Consider the following 20,153-nt stretch of genomic DNA (forward strand, 5'->3'; position numbering starts at 1 on the left):
CATTGACTTCTGTCCCCTACTCTATTACACCTTAATTAAGTTGGTTTCAACAATGCTTAGAGCCGAGGGCATGCCCCTGATTTATGACTGCACCTTGTCATACATTACCCTCATGCTGGGTTACACCAAGGGGATGTAACGACCTGGTCTTGATACATCCCTCTTTTGGGAGCATTTTCATTTACTCCAAGGATGAAATAAGGTTTGATGACAACAAAATGAGAATTCAAACACTTTGGTATAAAGTCATAAAACAAGTGCCAGCATGCCAAGTTCGAGGGAAATAATGTTTTACTTTATTAGTTCATTAGGTTAAAAACTGTCAAGGTTGTCTAACGTGTTGTAGGCTCTCATATAGAGCCATATTGCAGCAGAGTAAATGCAGACTTACTACTTTTGTGGCCTACGGGCATGAACATAGTAATAACTATCCTGATCAGCAATAGCCATCCCAGACTTATCCATCCTTGGTATCACTTTAATTTTTACAATTTCATACCCGGCCTCTCTGAATGCCTTTTCCAGCTCACCCTTAGTTAAGGACAGACAGGAAAACCATTTTGTACCCACATAGTAAAATGTGCAGTTAAGAACACTCTGAATTACTACGTGTCCTCCGGGTTTAAGGAGCTCCTTCAGCTTTTTCAGTATATTGGTGAAGGCCTCCAGGTCTTTACTTGGGACTTCTAAGCAGAGGCAGCTGGTGATACAGTCAGCTTGTGGCATGGGCTCGGCACCATATGGCTTTTCTGCCAGGGCATCACACTTCAGCACTTTGGTGACTTTTCTCCTCAGTGTTGCTTCTTTTTTTTCCCAGTTATTGCTGTTGACAAGAGTTAATACATACACATTATTTTTTATTCATTACTGAGTGAGAGACAGGCAGGGAGAGTGAATGAAAAACAAAGAGAAAGACAGGGAGAGTGAGTGAGTGAGAGACTGAGAGACAGACAGAGAGTAATTGAGAGACTGAGGGAGACAGGAAGAGTGACTGAGAGACAGGCAGGGACAGTAAGTAAGTAAAATACAGGCCGGAAGAGTAAGTGAATGAGAGGCAGACAGGGAAAGTGAGTAAGAGGCAGGCAGGGAAAGTGACTGAGAGGCAGAAAGGGAGAGTGAGTGAGTAAGAGTCAGGCAGCAAGAGTGAGTGAGAGACAGAGATACAGGCAGGGAGAGGGAGTGAGTAAGAGAGGGGCAGAGTGAGTGAGTAAGAGGCAGGCAGCAAGAGTGAGTGAGAGACAGAGAGACAGGCAGGGAGAGGGAGTGAGTAAGAGAGGGGCAGAGTGAGTGATGAAGAGGCAGGTAGGGTGAGTAAGTGGGTGAGTGAGAGACAGGCAGGGAGAATGAGTGAGAGACAGAGACAGACAGGGAGAGTGAGTGACATAGAGACTGGCAGGGAGAGTGAGTGAAAGACAGAGAGACAGTCAGGACGTGTGAGTGAGAGACAAGCATTAAGAGTGATTGAGAGACAGACAGGGAGAGATAGATACATAATAGATATGAAATATTTTTTTGTTAACCAATTCTATTTTCTTATAGCTAAGAGCAGTTATTTACTATCCTTGGCAATGCCGGGATCTACAGCTAGTAGTTAATAAAGGGTTTGTCTGCTTTTTTAGATGTAGAAGAAATGTAAAATTGAGGCATGGGAAATAATATAACAGCAACATACTTGCAGTCTTTAGTGATTAGCTGTAATCCATGAGTATTTGGATGTTTACACTGCTCCCACAGGGAAAGTGAGGCATTGCATTGAAATGTATTAGCTGGGTAATACACAAATGTTTGTAGTGCTTCAGAATAAGTGACATTTTTTTTTCTACTCTGGCTAGTTGATTTAGATTTAGAATGAAGCCCTTCTTTCTATTTATACACAGCAGTTTTTAGAGAAAAGGGGATGTTTTATGTGCCATTTTTAAGATAACATGAAAAGTGAGTTGGTAGGACTTATATTTCAGCATTATAAATTGTGTGAAAGTGTACTGTAGTGTTTTTCCTAAAACAGATAAAAATGGAAATCTTTGAAACCTTCAATGAACTTCTTTGCTCTTACCTCAACATTAAATTATGATCAAAGAAAAAAGATTAAAAGATTTCTACTTACCAGAGCGGACCCATAAAAGTTCATATTAAGCTCAATTCGGCTGAACCCGAACACGAATCTGTTCAGTACATGAACTTGGATCTAAACAAATTTTCAGGTTCGGCCGATGCTGAATTTTTATGGGTTAGCTTATCACTACCATTGGAACCCAGACTTCAATCGCACCCCCAGTAACACCCACGATCGGCACCGATAGTGGGTGTGAACTGTTTAAATGCTGCCAGCAAAGTCATCAAGGACCACGGATCCTTCCCAAAATGGCAGGGTGCCACATCCATTTTAATCTCGCTTCTGCTATGTAAGATTTTAATGTCCGTGATCGGTACCATCAACAATGGGTAGAGCCATACCCAAGCCCGGCAGTCTGGTGTCTGGTCAGTTCTGGTGAATTAAACTTTGCGGTTCGGATTCGCTCAACACTTCTTACAAGCTATGGGGCTTAGTGATATTTTTTTTTAAGTTTTTGTTTAATCTTTTTCATATTGTATCATTTTATTTCCCATGACATACCTGTCACCTTCCAGGCCACAAACATATTTCGCAACATGAGTCCAATCTAAGGCATTGGGGTCCTTTCTCAACCACTTCTCCAACTGTTCTCGGTTTTGCTCAAGAAAATCTGAGGTTATTATGGTTTTGAACACTTCACAAGCCGAAAGTAGATTGTAAATTGTGGGTCCAGCTCCAAAGTCAATTAATACGTCTCCCTTCACACCCCCTTAAAAATAAAACACAGTATTCTGTTAGTGTCAGATTGCTATCTTCTACTTTTATGGTATAGTTTTCAAGACCACCCCTTTTTTAAAAAATACTGTAGATTAAAAAAAAATGATTCTCTTCAAAGAATCATTAATCAACCACTTTCTCATGATCATTATTTGATCAGTATTTTGCATCAGCATTTGCAAGACAAAGTGGCTCATTTGTCTTAGTTTCCCAGTTTTCTTTTCCTTTATTGCATCTTTTGATGCTTTTTCTTTTTTGTGACTGTTGGATGATTTCCCTAACTATGTTAGTAGGGCAGTTGTGCTTTTTTGGATTTATGCATTTTTCTGGCACAAATCATCTGAATTGCATCAAAAAGATGCAAATCTAAGGTATTAGATTATTTATTTTATGGAAGGAGTGCTTATTTTTACATGTAAGATATCCTGGATGACAAAGCATAACATATATTTTGTTATCTTTTTTATTATTATTAGATTGGTGTTGGATTCACTGGTATTTCTTTAATACAGACATAATTCTTAGATATACACAGGATAACAAAATAACACATTCACTGTTAACAAAATACAGAATTTCTCAGATATAATTCCAACCTGTCTCTATCAGTCTTGGTGTTTACAATTTTAGTTGCCCTGGGATCCAACCGTAAATCTTTTAACTATGGTCGGATTCTTCTCATGAATAGCTTCTCATTTCTGCTCACTATGGTCTTTTCTGTCTCCTGCCCCTCCGCTTGCATTACAAGACCAGCTCAGACACAGGAACTTGCCACCGGCAAGCAGCGTGCAGAGACTTACACTACTAGCTACAGAAAGATATGCTGCTCACCCTTCCCCTCTCCATTGGAATCTGTACGACCACACTGCAAAACAGGGCAGGAAAAAAAACAGACTGCCCTAGACATCATTCAAATTCATTTACTATCTATAGTTTAATATTAGATTATTAGATATAGACTGCTCCCCCTGATGACCACCCTTATGGCAATTCAGAACCTTATTAGCATACTTTCAAGAGGCAATATGCTAATTCCACTCTCTACAGTCAGGTTAGTGGCCTTGAGCTGGAGCAAACGGTCTGACTCTGCCTATCTGGCAGTGTTATGATACTATGACATTCATCCAGAACAGTGGGGGTTCGACAGAAAATATCAAATATTTCATAATCAGTGGAGTGGAAGCTATGAAAGATGAGAACAATTGGTGCTGGCGGACAAGGTGATAGGTGTTTTTAACCATAGTTCAGAAAATTCAGTATAGGCTTTCCTACTATACTATGCCTAGAACAAGCTGTATGGAAAGAGTTGGAGTAAGTCAAGGTCATAAAGGGTCCTCTTTAACACCTCAACTCAAAATAACTCAAAATGTTAGAATCACAGTTTGATTTTCTAGCAAATGTTCAAATCTTCAACTCATACCAGAATAAGTGGAAGTTTACATAGCTCCATGCACAAACATATCAAAAATGTGCATGTCTCCAAATCTTTCTCACCTAAGGATCTGTTAAACCCAGAAATATGTCATAATAGGTCCCCAAAACACCTTGCACTGCGTTAACCAAGAGTTTAAGACATTTAACTTCTAGTATGAAAGAATAAGGTGTGCAGCTTCCATCAAAAAAGCTTGGTCTAATTTGTGGCCTAAAGTGTGCCAAAGTCTAGGGAAATTTTTGAATATAAAATAAGACAACTAATGGTGTAAGGTGCAGAGTGAGACTAGACATTCTTAAAGTACTCCAGATTTATTAACTATACCCTAATAAATCTGATGCAATTTAAGACCTCTAACTTTTGATAAATCTACCCCGTTGTATCATTTTGACAGCAATGCGAAAACCGTAAAAATCCACTGATTTTTTTTTTCCAATTTTTGTTTCCATCAAACTGTAAGTCAAAAAACAAGCCCTCATACAGTTCTGCAAATAAAAAAATAAGTTATGGCTTTTGGAAAGTGGGGAATAAAAAGCAGAAACACACAACACAGAAAAGGTTTGTGACATAAAGGGTCAAATAAAATCAATACTATAAAATCAATACTAAGCCAATGATTACCTGGACCAAAAGTTTCATGTAGATTTTGTAAGACAAATTCTTTCCATTCGTCAATAAAAATGCCTTGCCCGGGAGCATAGTATGTCTGGTAGTAGTCTACAGGGTTAAATTCATCAATATAGTTTTGGGATGTAGAGAAGGGCGTCTGCATTGTACTTTCTTCTCTAGATTATCTAAGCTGCTTCACGTAAAGGTTATTAGTGAAAGGGATAAGCAATCTGATCCTTACATATTTAAGCACAATGTCCACATATGATTGGCTTTGCTCATATTAAAATTTGGAACTGGTTCAATATCGGTCAAATAAAAGTTTACTGTTAGTTTATTATTAACCATGGAAAATTACTGGACTTTACAGTGGTTATTTTTGAGTGATGTCCCACTAGTAGGACACAGACCTTTGAAGTAAAGCTTTATTTTATTTTCCTGAGCAGTGGCACAAGCGCTTTTGAGCGTGTCTTTAAATGGTGTGCCAGTGGGTCCACTAAAGTTGGACCGATATGCCTGTCTGGGTGGCAATTTTATGTCAGTGAAATGTTACTCCCTATCAAAGTCCTCCTGCCACGTGGAAAATTGTAGCAACTTGCAAGACACTACTGATTTTGTGGCTCCTTGACACTATGGGGCACTTTTACTTACCCGTCCCGTCACGCTCCCCGCTGTGTGTTGTCCTCCGAGGATTTGGATCTTCCACGATTCTCATAGCTCGTGCGCCCGATTTCCTGCATCCGTTGCTTCCCCTGCTGAGGTCCACCGGAGTTCACCTTCTTCTTTCTGGTGCATGTGAGTGCTGATCTTGCGACACAATTTCGTTTTTAAATTCCGTCGTTTGTCCAAATCAGTCGGGTTGTCTGACGGCCAAGCCCCCTGTTTGTGTTGCATGCAAGCCGGCGCCGATGCGACACAATCCGATCACGTGCGCAAAAACACCCGGGGCAATTCAGGGCAAAATGGTAAAAAGTCAGGAAACCCAACGAAAATGTGCTTTTCGGACCCTTAGTAAATGTGCTGTGAGGGGGGATTTATTCATGGTTGCCTCTAATAGCTTCCTACTTCTACTCTGCTTCCTCTTCCTCTGCCACCTCATCCACCGACACTGACTTGCACCACAGCAGACTGTGCTGAAGCCCATATATCTGCTCAAGAGACCACACACCACCCACAGTAGGAAAAACTCCCTCTTTTTTAAAAAATCTAAAACCTAAAAAGAGAAACATTTTTTTTTTAAAACTAACTTTTTATAAAAATAGAAACTTTTGGAAAAAAAAAATTCAGTGTTCAGAAAATTAATGTTCGGTAACCATGGGGGGATATGGTCCCTTTTATAATGCTGTAAAAGAACACCGATAGTTTTACCTATAGTAACAGCCAATATACTTTAAAAGCCATCTGTGATACTGCCTTATCACACAGGCACTCCCAATATATGCTGCACTGCTGCCCTCTACCAGCTGTCTTGTGAATCTTATGCACACTTATTGTTTTGATTATGTTTTTAAAAATAAAAACATAAAAACATTAAAAATAAAAATTAAATTTTATCCGAGTCCTGTTACACCACCCCCTCCACTTCTCAGGATTACAAACATAGTAACACTAGTATAAAGTTGGAGATAAAGTTAATTAAGAATGAACATAATAATAAGTAAAAAAAATACCTTACCGATTTGCACACATATTTTGAGATTACAGTCCAGTCAAAGCCATTTTTTAATTCAGCCTAGTTTTACTCAAGAAAATGTGAAATGATTATTAAATCCAATAATTCACAAGCAAAATTAATATGATAAATGGTGCGTCCAGCACACATAAAATAGTTGTAATAGTGACCAAAAACAGAGACTTCTGTAAGATTGAGGTCCTCGCTCAGATCCTTCACATGTATAGCATGCAAAGTAGGGGTGAACAAATGTATTTGTTGGCTTGGTAGATTCGATATGGTTATGCCATTTTTTAGGCATGGCGGATTAAGACTGCCATGGGCCCTGGGCTGTATATTATAGCCCCTACAATTCTGGAATCACTTCCTACATATTGTACTAGGATCAGCTTCTTGGGGAATGGAGGACGTGTCCCTTCTGCCTGTTTTCTGTGGTTTCAGAACCTTTGGAGGACTTTCAAAGGTCCTGAAAAGGATCTTGTGTAAATGTGTATTGATAGCAGGAACAAATGTAGGAGGATTTCATTGGTGAAGCTCCTTCTAAGTATTACATTTGGTGGGTGGCTTGGGTGGGTTTGGACACCCCAAGAAGGCTTGGACCCCAGGCTACCGCCCAAACCACCCATGTTCTAAATCAACCACTGTTTTCAGGCACCAAAATACCTAAATCAAGAAGCATTGGAAGAACATTGATTTGGACCAATTCATTTTGGACATGAACTGAATCTTTTGAAACATCCACAAATTCAATCTTGATTGATTTAAAAATCTCTGGTGAAAGATGAAGGTGGATAACAGCATCATGCACACATGTTTTTTAGTGTAAGGTTGCATCAGGGGTGTGACAGAGATCAATAAAACTATGATGAATGGGTACAAAAGGCATCATAGAAAATTGTATGAATTGTTAAGGTACTAATAATATTTATTTGTTAAAGTTGGACAATTCCTTTAAGTAAAAAAATTACTAAAATTCCTTTTTAGTAAAAAAAAAATTCTATATACCTAATTTAGTTAATGCTATTCATGTGTTGCATCAAATCTCCTCTTCACAAGGTGGATAGAACGTGGTATACATCAGTCCCAAAGACTATGTCAGGAACCGATGTTGTATAACCTCTCAAAAGATACAGACAAAAAAGTCCTTTCGACAGGTCCATCAAAGTTACGGCAAAATATCCCAAAAGACTCAAATTGGGAGCTTTTGGGTTTTTGAAAAATAAAAAGGTAGAATGTAGAGAAATAATGATGACTGGAACCGAACTGCAAAATTCTGGCCAAGACTGAATCCGGCAGGTTTGGCACCCACAGTCTCTGAGGGACACTGCAAGAAGCTGCTTGATTGACTGCTGAGCAAGCACAAGGATGTCTGCAGGTTGGCATTTTTTTCTCACAGAATGCAGAAGACAGAACACATGTCATTTGTAGGCTGGGCAACCAGTCCATAAAGTGTGGCCAAATCCTTAGCAATCTGAGCACCTCATGTATGACCAGGCTTCTCCAAAGTAAACATGGGCTGCAGAGGGTCTGAGATACTAAAAAGGCTGGAAACACCTAAAGCTTCCCCTACTGCTTCAGTTGGCCCAGCACCTTCCACTGTCTCCCAAGTCACAAGGCCAGCTGTACCCCGTAAAGGGAGGATGTGACACTGACACCACCACTACTGCTACCAGTAGCACCGTCACCAAGCCAGTCCACACTATCTGTTCAGCTCTCCATCTCCAAAATCATTGAGAGAGAGCAAATGTTTGGTCCATTGCACGCATGATCTCTGGTCCTGAATTGGAGCATTACCATATTACTGGCCTCTATATGAAGTTCTCAGCTACCTGTATTTTTCTCAGCAGACAGTACACACCTTGCACCAACAGGTTGTGAACAAAATCAGATGTGCAATTAGCCTCGAGGTACACCTCTCAACTGTCACATGGACATGAGCTGGAATATTACATCTCCTTAACTGCCCACTGGGTTAATGTAGTGGCGGCTGATTCTAAGGCAATTGCACTCTGGCTCACATACTCCCCCATCCAGGATTGATGGTCATTACTCCTTACCTGAGGTTGCCTCCTACTCCACTGGCTACTCTCTTGCTTCCTCATCCAGTCAGCACAGCAATCGCAGCAGCACTTTTAGGAAAGCCATGGGGAAATAGCAACAAGCCAAGCTAAAAGTCATCTGGTTGGCTTTTTCCCCCTCATCTTCCTCCTCTTCTCACTATTCCCCTTCCGTGTATAATTCCCCAGTGTTTTTTGTCATGACTGCTTTGTTTTTGCTCCATGCTCTGGACATGTAATCTATCACGGGCACCAAGTAGGGATCACAATGTGCAAGATAGGCAAGATACTTCATATCACAGCCCCCAGGCTTAGTATCTCTGATGACTCTTCCACAGCTAGAAATTCACATAAATTCCTCTCGAGCCAACACGGGGTCCACCACACTGAGACCCCAGCATTCACCGAACCAACAGGGTCCAACACACTTATAATCCTTTATGACCTAAGGGCCTTATGTATCCGTCAGTACTAAAGCATTGCCTCGATATGATTTTTTCACAGATCTATTTTATTCAGTATACGCTAAAAGTAAGCCCAAGAGCAAAATTCCTTATATATTCCGTATTCTTTGTATACTATTTGTTATGGCTACATTCCATTACATTTTTTCCTGTTTTTTTGCTGTTTTGTACCTTTAAAACTTTAATAAAACTGATTGAACATAAAATTCATCTGGTTGGGCAAAAGAACACACACCACCAAGTAGCTGTGGTCCGGAATCCAGGAGTAGATAGATGAGTGGTGGGTACTGATGAACCTAAAGCCTGGTAAGGTGGTGTCAGAACCATCAAAACCTTGTAGCTGCTTTGGGCCGAGCCAATTTGTTGCACATCCCGTCTATTGAGCAAATGCTCAACTTGGTGGTGCAAAGGTTCCTAGCTAACTATACAGCCTTGCCGGAGTTTCTGCTTAAGGTGCATACTGTGGGTTGGCATTTCCGGCATTCCTGCTGCTGCTCACCTATCTCCACTATAGAAGAACCTTGGCCTACCCACCCACCGTCTCATTTTAGATGTACCAGCTAGGTAGAATTCCTCTTCACATATGCTGGAAAAGGTGTGTCAGTAGCAATAGGCCATTGTGGATTTCCAGCTCCAGGATGCCTGAGTGAGTCAAATTAGTGACCAGCAGCACTTCACCACCAGCGACTTGCATAAGATTCATGCCAGCATCGTCTTCTGTCCATGGTTCTGTGTAAACTGCGGCTAAGGATTCTGCTGAGTTGGGACAGTTCCTCTACAGCCTAGCCATGTCCAGCAAGGGTTACTAGAATAATGAACTGCTGATCCAATCAACTGATGGAGGCAGCATCCAAGAACTTCTTTATATACTTGACTAGTCCCATTACACCTTGCTGGTTCTACTAGTCTCCTGTTCCCTATTAACTCGTGTTATTACTTTGCTATTCTGTGTATCTGATCTCTGCTATGTTTACACAACCTCTCTTAAAGAGTTTGAATGTGTGCCTTCGCTGCCATCTTGGTTTTGACCCGGTTCTGTCCGACTCCATTTGTTTGTCTGTACCTGTTGTTTTGTCCCTCTGTGTCCATGTGTATGCCGGTCTGTCTTTGGTATCATCCTACCTGTCTTCTCCACCATCCAGCAGCTGCCAGATGAAGTATGTTCTTCATATTATCCTTGCAGGGTTTCTTAGGGTATGCTAGTTAGGTTTCTGATAGCTGGTTCATCCTTATCTAGGAAGTTTATCTCTTTCAGGGCCATTGCAGGTTGAGTTTACCACCACTTACCCAGGCTGATATCTAGTGTCAAGTCTGGTTGTGGATACACAGTTTGCTGAGGAAAATGTATCCAGTGTTGTTCTGCTTCAAATATGCCACCAATATGGCCAGTGCCAATGACCCCATTGTCGACCCTACCATCCCCATCTTTTACTTGCTTGAAAGATCTCTACAGGCTATCACAGAGGATGTAATGGTGTCAGATGAGGAAGGAACAGATGCCAAGCCATTCCACACAAGGCTCCCAGGGTGTGTTCCCTGATCACTGGTCTGCAACTGCACTGCCTAGCCAGGGGACAGTTTTGGAGCAGGAGGAATAGGAGTTGGGTGACACCCAGAGCAGCTCACGGCATCAGTGGAGCATGACTGGGATAATGCAGAGGAAGAGAAGACACCTCCTGTCAAGGACAGCTTGTCCTTGCCTCTGGGCAGTCTGTGCCACCTTAGCCCAAGTGCATGCGCAGTGACAAGCAAGTTGTTTGGAATACTGAATACTGGGTGGGAACCCCGCTGGATCCACGCTACAAGGGTAGCATATCACCTTTCATTTCAATACTAGAGAGGGATTAAAATGAGGGAGTACAAGCATACTTTGGTGCAGGCACAACTGGCAGTGTTCCCATCCATTTTTCAAGGGGACCAAGGCTCTGCACAGGGAAGCTTGGCCAAACACCTGGGAACCTCAGAAAAGGATGGAAATACCACGGAAATGGACAGGAAACAGCAGGGGCAGCATGCATGGATGCCTCTGAGGCTGCTTAATCGTACCATTATGCCAAAATTATGGGCAACAGCATGGCCATGACAGAGTGACCGAATGAGGCTAGATAGCATCTAAAACATGCAATAATTGACCCTGACACTATAGGGGACGGCATGCAGAGGCAGCGGCAGCAGCAGCAGGCTAGAGAGTGTCATGGCGACATACCCTAAATGGACTCAGGCTTCAAACCAATGGTTGGCAGAGAGGAACCAAAGGAGGTGAGCAAGAAGCGCTGAAATGATTTCCTATGTGAACAAAAGGTTAACGGTATATTTAGTCGATAACACAGCATGGTGGCGACATAGTGACCAAGTTTCATAGTTTCATAGTTTCTACGGTTGAAAAAAGACACTTGTCCATCAAGTTCAATCAAGGAAGGGAAGGGATTGGATGAGGAAGGGATTTAGGGGAAACAATTCTATATAACATAACCATCAATGTTATTTAGGTGTAAAAAGGCATCTAGACCCTTCTTGAAGCTATCCGCTGTCCCTGCTGTGACCAGCGCCTGAGGCAGGCTATTCCACAGATTGACCGTTCTCATAGTAAAAAAGCCCTGTCGCCTCCGGTGATTAAACCTTGATTTCTCCAAACGGAGACAGTGCCCCCTCGTCTTTTGATTTGATCTAATCTGAAACAACTTACCACCATATTTTTTGTATGGACCATTCATATATTTAAATAAATTAATCATGTCCCCTTGTAGTCGTCTCTTTTCCAGACTAAATAAATCTAGTTGTTTTAATCTTTCCTCATAACTGAGACCCTCCATACCCCTTATCATTTTTGTGGCTCTACGTTGAACCCTCTCCAGCTCCAGGGCATCCTTTTTATGGACCGGTGCCCAGAACTGGACAGCATATTCCAGGTGTGGCCGAACCAGTGCCTTGTATAGTGGTAATATTACATCCCTATCACGAGAGTCCATACCACTTTTGATACATGACAAGATCCTACTGGCTTTAGAGGCAGCTGATTGACATTGCATGCTGTTATTCAATTTATGATCTACTAGTACCCCCAGGTCCTTCTCAACAAGGGACTCTCCCAGATAACCTCCCCCAAGGACATATTTTGCCTTTGGATTATTGGCCCCCAGGTGCATAACCTTACATTTATCCACATTAAACCTCATTTGCCAAGTGGATGACCAAACATTCAGTTTGTCCAAGTCACCCTGCAGCCTATGAACATCCTCCATAGACTGTATTACACTACACAGTTTGGTGTCATCTGCAAAAATAGACACAGTGCTATTAATTCCTACCTCTATATCATTAATAAATATATTAAATAGTAGTGGGCCAAGCACAGAACCCTGGGGTACACCACTCATAACTGGTGACCATTCCGAGTAGGAATCATTGACCACAACTCTCTGGATACGATCCTTCAGCCAGTTTTCAATCCAATTGCAAATGATTTCTGCCAAACCAATAGCCCTAATTTTATCCATCAGGCGTCTATGAGGGACAGTGTCAAATGCCTTTGCAAAGTCCAAGAACACAATATCCACAGCTGCTCCTCCATCCAGGCATCTGCTCACCTCTTCATAAAAGCAGATAAGGTTAGTTTGACAACTTCTATTCTTAGTAAACCCATGCTGGCTGTCACTTATTATACTATTTGATGTCACATACTCCAGTATATAGTCTTTTACTAACCCTTCCAATACTTTCCCCACAATGGAAGTTAAGCTTACAGGCCTGTAATTGCCAGGCGAAGTTCTAGAGCCCTTTTTATATATTGGCACCACATTTGCCTTGCGCCAGTCACTTGGCACCACACCAGACATTACAGAATCCCTGAAGATTTTAGCCAGCGGTACAGCAATAACAGAACTGAGTTCTTTAAGAACTCTGGGGTGTAACCCATCTGGTCCAGGAGCTTTGTACACATTGATTTTTTTGAGCTTTGATTGGATAATGTCTACATTTAGCCAGCCTAGTATATCACAGGATCCATGACCCGCACTGGCACCACCCAAGTCAGAAGTTCTCTCTTCTATTGTATAAACGGAGCTAAAAAATTATTAAGTATCTCCGCCTTCTCCTGGTCTCCAGTCACCGATGCCCCATTTTCAGAATAAAGGGGTCCAACCTGTTGTGACCCATTTTTTTTTTTGCATTGATATACCTAAAAAATTTCTTGGGATTTGTTTTGCTATCTTTAGCTACCTGTCTTTCATTTTGTATTTTGGCTGATTTGATTTCTTTTTTACAGATTTTGGTAAGTTTTTTGTAAGTATTGAAAGCCTCAGGTGACCCGTCAGATTTATATTTTTTAAATGCCCTCTTTTTCTCATTAATTGCCCTTTTAACTGTAGCTGTAAGCCACGCGGGGTGTAATCTAGCCCGTCTATACTTGTTACCTATTGGAATAAATTTAGAAGTATAAAAACCCAGGATAGATTTGAATTTCTCCCATTTAACATTAGTATCACCATGTGACAGTATCTGATCCCAGTCTATATCCTGTATTGCAGCCCTGAATTTTTGGAAATTAGCCCTCTTAAAATTCAAAGTTTTCGATTTTCCCACCTGTTTCTGCTTTTTAAAGTTTAAGAGGAAAATAATTATATTATGATCGCTGTTCCCAAGGGGTTCCCTGATACTGACATTTTGGACAATCTCCTCATTGTTAGAAATCACAAGGTCCAACAATGCGTCACCTCTTGTGGGATCTTCTACAAGCTGCAACATAAAATTATCCTGCAGAAAGTTGATAAAATGTCTCCCCTTCATAGATGAAGACGAGCCCTGACCCCAATTTATATTTGGAAAGTTAAAGTCTCCCATTATCACTACGGTCCCCTCCTGTGCAGCCCGCTCCATCTGTTTATATAGGTGACCCTCTATTTCCTCAGAGATGTTAGGGGGTCTATAAATTACACCAAAAATAATTTTCTCAAAGCTCTCTTGGCTTTGAATTTCAACCCACAAAGTTTCAGCCTCCTCACACTCTGAGACCACTGACTCATTCACAATCGCTTTTAAGTCTCTTCTGACATACAGACATACACCACCTCCCCTCCTATTTGCCCTGTCTTTCCGAAAGAGTGTAAAACCTTGAATATTAACAACCCAATCATGCGATGCATCGAGCCATGTCTCTGCTACACCAACAACATCTAACTGTTCCTCTAATATCAGAGCCTCAAGCTCGCCCATTTTGCCTGAGATACTTCTGGCATTTGTGAACATACAATTTAATTTTCCACAGTTATTTATCTGATTTAAAGTAATTTTACTGGCACATATATCCTCACCACTGTTCTGCAACTTGTGGATCTCCTTATCCACTGCCTTAGGCCCCCATACACAGCCCACATCACCACCCACCAACATAACCTGCCCCCTCTCTGACCTGTCTACCCCTTCAGTGTCTTCCATAACATATCTGGTGAAACACCCGAAAAATGAGCCTGACACCGCTCTTTTGATAAGGGGACGACATGTGGAGGCAGCCATGGAGACGACTTCCATGATTAAGAGCGACAGTATGGGGCATCCATATTGCGCTGCTATGATTGCAACTTCAGGTCTCCAGCATGGTGGCGACAGATGGGCCGAGTTCCACTATGTATCTGGTGAAACACCTGAAAATTCTGCCTGACACAGCTCGTTTGATAAGGGGACGATGTATGGAGGCAGTGAAGTAGTAGTAGATTAAAGGTGCTGCAGTTAAAACTATGTTAGTTGGATCTTGGGATGGAGCTGGCGCTCCGCTGCCAGACGAGCTTTCGCCTATCCAAGCCCCTGTCTCTCGGCTACTCCCCAAACAGCACTTCCAAGAACCTTTTGTATAAGATCAAGTGTAGTACTGTTCTTATAAGTAATTGGCTTGGTTATGGTGGGTGAGGGGAATGTAAACAGATGCGCAAGAAGCGCTGAAATAATATCAGTAAATGATAAAAGTTTGCCAGTATATTTTGTGGATAACACAGCAGGGTGGAGACAAAGTTAACAAGTTTGATGTGGAAACCATGAAAACAACCCAAAATTCTGCCTGACACAGCTTGTTTGCTAAGGGGACGATGTATGGAGGCAGCTTTATGGATGACTTTGGGAGGCAGCTATGGAGATGATGTTTGGAGGTAGCAATGGAGACAACGTGTGAAGGCAGCTATAAAGGCGACGTGTGAAGGCTGCAATGGAGACAATTAAATTTAGATAGTGCCTGTATGTGGTAGTCCAAAAAATTGTTTAAAACAGAGGACCGGGTAGGTGGCCCTCCAAAAAAATTAAATACATAGAATACTAAAGCTAGAGCCAGTTGGCCCTGGCAAAAAATAGCCAGTTTCCTCTGCTTTAGTGTACAAAGAGGAGGAGAAGGAGGAAAATGAGGAGAAGGAGTGCATACATTATTCAGGTTGAGCTTCTTTTACCTGGTGGAGAATGGAAATCCTGAGAAATCCAGGCTTTATTCATCTTGAAAAGCGTCAGCCTGTTAGCGCTGTCAGTCGGCAGACGTGTACGCTTATCGGTGATGATACCACCAGCTGCACTGAAAACCCGCTCAGACAACACGCTAGCGGCAGGGCAGGCAAGAACCTCCAAGGCGTACAGCGCCAGTTCGTGCCACATGTCCAGCTTTGAAACCCAGTAGTTGTAGGGAGCTGTGTGATCATTTAGGACGATGGTATGGTCAGCTACGTACTCCCTCACCATCTTTCTGTAAAGATCAGCCCTACTCTGCCAAGACTGGGGACAGGTGACAGTGTCTTGCTGGGGTGACATAAAGCTGGCAAAAGCCTTGTAAAGCGTACCCTTGCCAGTGCTGGACAAGCTGCCTGCTCGCCTACTCTCCCTCGCTACTTGTCCCGCAGAACTACGCACTCTGCCGCTAGCGCTGTCAGAAGGGAAATACTGTTTCAGCTTGTGCACCAGGGCCTGCTGGTATTCATGCATTCTCACACTCCTTTCCTCTCCAGGGATGAGAGTGGAAAGATTTTGCTTGTACCCTGGGTCCAGGAGAGTCCAGTAATCGGTGCTGGAATAAATTCTTTGAACGCGAGGGTCACGGGATAGGCAGCCTAGCATGAAATCTGCCATATGCACCAGAGTCCCAACGAGCAAGAATTCACTCCCCTCACTGGCCTGACTGTCCATTTCCTCCTCCTCCAACTCCTCCAACTCCTCTTCATCTGCCCAAACACACTGAACAGTGAAGGACTGAACAATGGTCCCCTCTTCTGTCTCGCCAACATTCTCCTCCTCTTCCTCCTCATCCTCCTCCACCTCCTCCGATATGCGCTGAGAAACAGACCTGAGGGTGCTTTGCTATCAACAAGGGAATCTTCTTCCCCCGTCTCTTGTGACGAGCGCAAAGCTTCCGACTTCATGCTGACCAGAGAGTTTTTCAACAGGCTAAGGATGGTGAGGCTGATGATGGCGGCATCGCCACTGACCATCTGTGTTGACTCCTCAAAGTTACTCAGCACCTGACAGATATCAGACATCCACGTCCACTCCTCATTGTAGACTTGAGGAAGCTGACTGACCTGACTACCAGTTCTGGTGGAAGTTGACATCTGGCAGTCTACAATCGCTCTGCGCTGCTGGTAAACTCTGGATAACATGGTTAATGTTGAATTTCACCTCGTGGGCACGTCGCACAAAAGTCAGTGAGCGGGCAGTTGGAGGCGGCGCTGCGCTGCCCTGAGAGTGGCAGAATCTGTGCTGGACTTCCTGAAATGCGCACAGATGCGGCACACCTTCGTAAACAAATCAGATAGATTGGGGTATGTCTTGAGGAAGCGCTGAAATAATATCGGTAAATGATAAAAGTTTGCCAGTATATTTTGTGGATTACACAGCAGGGTGGCGACAAAGTTAACAAGCTTGATGTGGAATGCCCTGTAATAGCTCTTGGGCGGTGTGCCTTTTATCGCCTCGGCTCAGCAGTTTGAGCACCGCCTGCTGTCGATTAGCGACGGCACTGCTACTGAGCCTAGAGCTACCGACTGATGGCACCATGCCCACGGATGGTAATTTGGAGGAGGAGGTGGAGGAGGGGTGGGAGGAGGAGGAGGCATAATAGGCCTTTGAGACCTGGACCGAGGTAGGACCCGCAATCCTCGGCATTGGCAGTATATGACCAGCCCCAGGGTCAGACTCAGTCCCAGCCTCCACCAAGTTAACCCAATGTGCCGTAAGCGATATATAGTGGCCCTGCCCGGCAGCATTCGTCCACGTGTCCAAGGTCAGGTGGACCTTGTCCGAAACGGCGTTGGTCAGGGCACGGATGATGTTGTCTGACACGTGCTTGTGCAGGGCTGGGACGGCACATCGGGAAAAGTAGTGGCGGCTGGGGAACGAATACCGAGGAGCGGCCGCCGCCATGAGGTTTCGAAAGGCCTTGGTCTCTACCAGCCTATAGGGCAGCATCTCCAGGCTAAGCAGTTTGGAGATGTGGACGTTGAGGGCTTGGGCGTGTGGGTGGGTTGCACTATACTTCCTTTTGCGCTCCAGCATCTGGGGTATGGAGAGCTGAACGCTGGTGGATGCTGTGGAGGATCGTGGAGGCGATGATGTGGTTTTCGCACGGGAGGTGTTTGGGCCGGGGTCCTGGGCAGGGGGCAGACTAGCAGATGACACAGGGGAAGGAGCAGTGGTGTGCCCGGCCGGAGGTGAACGGGCTTGGTGCCATTGAGTGGGGTGTTTACCATTCATATGCCTGCGCATACTGGTGGTAGTTAAGCTAGTAGTGGTGGAAACCCTGCTGATCCTGGTTTGGCACAGGTTGCACACCACAGTCCGTCGGTCATCCGGTGTTTCTATAAAGAACCTCCAGACTTCTGAAAATCTAGCCCTCTCCACGGGAGCTTGACTACGTGAAATATTTGGCGCTGATGTACCAGCTCTGGCCCTGCCTCTCCATCTGGCCCCACCACTGCCTCTTACAAACTGTTCTGGTATAGGACTCGCCTCCGTCTCAGAAGCACTGTGTTCACCCGGCCTATCAACCCAGCTTGGGTCTGTCACCTCATCATCCTCCGATCCCTCAGTCTGCTCCCCCCTCGGACTTCCTGCCCTGACAACAACTTCACCACTGTCTGACAACCGTGTCTCCTCATCGTCCAACACCTCTTTACACACTTCTTCCACTACGTCAATAATGACATCATCACCCACAGACTGCGACCGGTGGAAAACCTGGGCATCGGAAAATAGCTCAGCAGCAACCGGACAAGTGGTTTGTGACTCTGGGAAGGGTCCAGAAAACAGTTCCTCAGAGTATGCCGGTTCAAATGGCAAATTTTCCTGAGAGGGGGCAGACTGAGGGAAAGGAGGCTGAGGTGGAGGAGTGCTGATTTTGGTGACATGGGTGGACTGTGTGGAAGACTGACTGGTGGACAAATGGTTAGTAGCATTGTCCACAATCCACGACATCACCTGTTCGCACTGTTCTGGCCTCAACAGTGCTCTACCACGAGTCCCAGTAACTTGAGACATGAACCTAGGGAGTGTAGCTCTGCGGCGTTCCCCTGCTCCCTCATCAGCAGGTGGTGTCTCACCCCGCCCAGGACCACGGCCTCTGACCCCTGCAGTAGTTGGACGCCCACGTCCATGCCCTCGTCCTCTACCCCTAGCCCCCGGGTTAAACATTTTCAAAATTAAAGTGTAAACCGTAAATTTTTTTTGTTTTTTGTTTTTTTGTGTTTTTTTTGTGTTTTTTTTTTTTTAAACAAAACGATGCTATATCCTATTGCTATGGCTGGTTTCTAACCTACACTGACAGCACACAACTGGATTTTGTGCTGTGCCTGATGACTTTGAGTTATAAAAGTAAATGAACGTAAAAAAAAATAAATCAGCTGTGCCTAATTCAAATCAAAACCCTAATAAATTGTCCCACTTCGGTGTTTGAGGTGGATATGTGTGTCACTAAGAGCTAAACACAACGGTCGCAAGTCTCCCTGCAAAATCCTCACAATATGGTACTAGCAGCACTACTAGTGCCAGCAAGCCCAGCCACAAGCAAACCAAAAAAAAGTAAAATATAACGCTATTGTAGGCCTAAGTAAGCCGTTGGGGTTCTCCTATGGCTATTTTCTAGCCTACACTGAAAGCACACTGCTTTGCCAGATTACTTTGAGTTATAAAAAGAAATAAACGTAAAAAAAAATAAATCAGCAGACTCTGCCTAATTCTAATCAAACCCCTAATAAATTGTCCCACTTCGGTGTTTGAGGTGGATATGTGTGTCACTAAGAGCTAAACACAACGGTCGCAAGTCTCCCTGCAAATTCCTCACAATATGGTACTAGCTGCACTACTAGTGACAGCAAGCCCAGCCACAAGCAAACAAAAAAAAAGTAAATATATAACGTTATTGTAGCCCTAAGAAGGGCTTTTGGGTTCTTGTAGAATCACTCCTGCCTAACACTATTCTAATAGAACACCCTAACGCTTTCCCTGATCAGCAGCAGCTCTCTCCCTAGCAGCATCCAGACACAGAATGATCCGAGCAGCGCGGGCAGGGGCTAGTCTATTTCAGGGTCACCTGATCAGGCCAGCCAACCACTGCTATCGACGTGTAAGGGTACCACGTCATGCTGGGTGGAGTGCAGAGTCTCCTGGCTTGTGATTGGCTCTGTTTCTGGCCGCCAAAAATCACAACGGCGGGAGATGCCATTTTCTCGAGCTGGCGAAATACTCGTCCGAGCAACGAGCAGTTTCGAGTACGCTGATGCTCGAACGAGCATCAAGCTCGGACAAGTATGTTCGCTCATCTCTATTAATAAAGTAAAGCTTTTTTTCAAGCTTTGTGACAAAACCGCACTTGATGTAACCTTTACCGTAGTATTTTACATATTTTATAACTATATTTAAATACATTTTAAAGAAAATCAATTAAACATATTCTCAGCATTTTCCTCAGCCTAGAGAAATCACATTTTCATTTCATTTCCAAAGTTCATTCAAGTACAAGCACATTCCATGTTCAAAAGTCCACACCTGTGTTCTGGGAGTATGCCAGGACACAACATTTTTGTTTTAATTTTCTGCTGTTTTTTTTTTCATTTTCTTTACAGCATATGAT

The 20,153-nt window shown here is 43.4% G+C and overlaps 1 protein-coding gene across 1 annotated transcript; it reads right to left on the bottom strand.

Annotated features, from left to right (window-relative positions):
• Positions 1–273: 273 nt before the first annotated feature.
• Positions 274–5,100, bottom strand: LOC140134971 (nicotinamide N-methyltransferase-like). Its single transcript, XM_072155832.1, has 3 exons — positions 4,884–5,100; positions 2,615–2,822; positions 274–823 (listed from the first exon to the last, which is right to left on the bottom strand). The coding sequence occupies exons 1-3, from the start codon at positions 5,032–5,034 to the stop codon at positions 391–393; spliced, it is 792 nt and encodes a 263-aa protein (XP_072011933.1). The 5' UTR covers positions 5,035–5,100; the 3' UTR covers positions 274–390.
• Between the last annotated feature and the right edge of the window lie 15,053 nt (positions 5,101–20,153).

Source organism: Engystomops pustulosus, chromosome 6 (assembly GCF_040894005.1).
Source record: "Engystomops pustulosus chromosome 6, aEngPut4.maternal, whole genome shotgun sequence".
NCBI classification, from domain to species: Eukaryota; Metazoa; Chordata; class Amphibia; order Anura; family Leptodactylidae; genus Engystomops; species Engystomops pustulosus.